At 48.7% G+C, this 2,753-nt stretch overlaps 1 protein-coding gene across 1 annotated transcript; it reads left to right on the forward strand.

Annotated features, from left to right (window-relative positions):
• The first annotated feature begins 583 nt into the window (after positions 1-583).
• Positions 584-2,105, forward strand: LOC144123383 (uncharacterized). The gene is made up of 2 exons (XM_077656225.1): positions 584-1,238; positions 1,801-2,105. The coding sequence occupies exons 1-2, from the start codon at positions 693-695 to the stop codon at positions 1,975-1,977; spliced, it is 723 nt and encodes a 240-aa protein (XP_077512351.1). The 5' UTR covers positions 584-692; the 3' UTR covers positions 1,978-2,105.
• The last annotated feature ends 648 nt before the right edge of the window (positions 2,106-2,753 follow it).

Raw genomic sequence — 2,753 nt, forward strand, 5'->3', positions numbered from 1 at the left:
ATTAGATACGTGTCGGTATAATCGTTTCATGCAGGTCATTTGCTTCTGATTGGGAAGACCATATATTGGTTTCTTACGCTGGGAGGTATAAATAAACACAAAGCCATCTTACAAGATGTCTTATTTAACAACTTCCGTCTGTCTAGAATGCATTTCTTTGGAAACAGCAGTTCTCCAAATGACGCCGTTATAAAAAGCAGTGGGCACACAAAGTACTGTGACGTGTGCCGATAATGTGATAAAAGTTGCCATTCTCGTGTCGTACGCTAATGACGAAAATTGCATTACGTAGTAAGGTGTTTAGCATTTAATGTTTTGACTCGAGATCAGGCTGAAGTGACCGGACAGCCCATTGTTGTTTCCTTTTAAGGATAGGCAGATACCCAAGATGGGCGATTGGCTATGGTTGGTGCACAGTCACTTCTTCTTCCCCCCATTTTTTGTCTGACGAAGCCTGAAACCGACGTTAAGCCCATATATTTCTGCCTGAATAATTGAACAGCACTGCAATGCCGTAGGTTTCCTCATCGAAGTATGTTACTGATTTTCGAGTTTTCCCCACGTTCTTCACCCGCAACCATGAGCGAGAGGCCAGACCGCAGCGAAGAAGGAAAAAGTTCCGCCTATTGACAACGTGCGCCAGGCGTGAGGCAGCAGCGTTCAGCTGGTCGCTATCCGCTAAAGGCGCACTGATGAAGCGCTCTTCGGGCAACCGCTCGCCGCCGCCGACATCTCAACAGACCTCGGCAGCAGCAACAGTCACAACAGGACCCGGGGTCGCTGCTGCCGCTTCTGCCGCTTCCGCACCGTTCGCAGCGCCTCAAGCCCCAGGACCCAGCGCTTCCAAGGCGGCCGCTGACGCCCCGAGTAGCAGCAGCAGCGCCCCCAGCAGCACCAAGACTTCGCAGGCGGTAGCCAAGAAGGATGCAGCGCCAGGCCCCAGCACTCGAGGGCCACTGGACACATCTAGCATGCAACTTAGCGATGACATGATCGCAGAGCTGCGCGAGGCGTTCGCGCTTTTCGACAAGGATGGAAACGGTGCAATCAGCACTAAAGAACTAGGCACCGTGATGCGAGCCCTCGGACAGAATCCGACCGAGGCAGAGCTCAAGGACATGATCGCGGAGGTCGACGTCGACGGTAACGGCACCGTGGACTTTGCCGAGTTCCTCGCCATGATGACCAAAAAGACGCGCACCGCGGACACCGAAGAAGAGATCCGTGAGGCATTTAAGGTGAGCACTTGTGATTATACTCGCGCGTGCCACGCTGGCTTTCCATGTCAGTTCAGGGTAGGGCGATTGCCACGCTTAGCCTCTCGGCTGATGGCACGCATAACATGACTCAACATTCCTTTGAAGCATATACGTAGATACGATGCAAATATAACTACCTGGGCCGAACGCATGCCAGTTAAAAGTGACTACATACAAAGTAGTGAGAGTTGTAGAGTCAGAACTGCTGTTGCTGCGCAGCCATAACTGCGAAAGGTGCGTATTGCCCTAATTTCAATACTCTGCACTAGAACGTGATTGTTGGTATCTTTGATGGGCGTAGTAGTGAAGTACCTTTTAGAAATGGAGCTTGGGATATCATTGTTCCGTAATGCTTGCACCTCTAGCTACTGTAAGGTCCACAGGGCTCTTGTCAGGTGAACGGATGAAGCAGAAGACATTCAAAAAATTTAGCCCTACATGGTCGAGTGCGGTTCAGGTCATCACTAAGCACGTCTATATGCTACTAGACACCGCTGGCACATGTATGCGCTCGCTAAAGTTGTCGTGTGTCTTTGCACAGGTCTTCGACAGAGATGGGAATGGCTACATCACAGCAGCTGAGCTCCGCCACGTCATGACAACGCTGGGAGAGAAACTCACGAACGAAGAGGTTGATGCTATGATACGGGAAGCTGACCTCGACGGAGACGGCCAAATTAACTATCAGGAGTTCGTAGCACTTATGACATCGACCTAAATCTTTTTTTCTTACTCTAAACCTCTTCATAGCAGCGTAAGAGGAATGCAAATATAACTGCCATCCAGAACACGAGTTATTTCTTAAATCTCCTTACCATAAATTAGATGCTATATAATGTTACAGTGGCCCGATTAAAGCTCCTGCAGCGTTGTTGAGACCGACGCTGTCAAGCTAGAAGTAAGCCCAACACAGTTTCATTGTATCAATGAGCTTGCCTAGCGGGATAATGTAAACGTAGAAGACTTGCTTGTTGCTGCAGAAATGTGCCACAGAAACGTGCCGGTAGTGTTAACGTGTTAACCACAACGTCACACCATACTCTAATTACTACTTGCACCGTTTAAGCTTGTGTGGGGTGTTTCGACGTATCACATAGTCATTCCAGCTCCATTAACGATGTGATCATCGTTCCGGGAGGCAGTGAAATTGTTTGTTCTCACACACTGAAGGAAGCGATTCTCCATGCTAGGTTCCGTACCTGTCTTGGCCACTATTCCACTGAAAATTCTTTATTCTTTACAACAGCACAAAAAGCAATAGCGAAATATCACGAGGATAACTAATTACCTCATGTGTTGGCAAAGCCACGGCATTAGAAGCCGTTGACACCTTTACCGGATGTAGCTTCTGATTCCCCCAGCTAGTGAGAATTATTCGCTCCTGAGCTAACGTATTATTATCTACGTGTACAGTCCTTGTTAAAAGCAAAGATCCCAGAGGGTTTGCTTCTTCGCCGTGTAGAGCGGCTCTTGTTGTGTCCGTGGAAGTCCTAC

This window comes from Amblyomma americanum, chromosome 3 (genome assembly GCF_052857255.1).
Source record: "Amblyomma americanum isolate KBUSLIRL-KWMA chromosome 3, ASM5285725v1, whole genome shotgun sequence".
Lineage (NCBI taxonomy): Eukaryota > Metazoa > Arthropoda > Arachnida > Ixodida > Ixodidae > Amblyomma > Amblyomma americanum.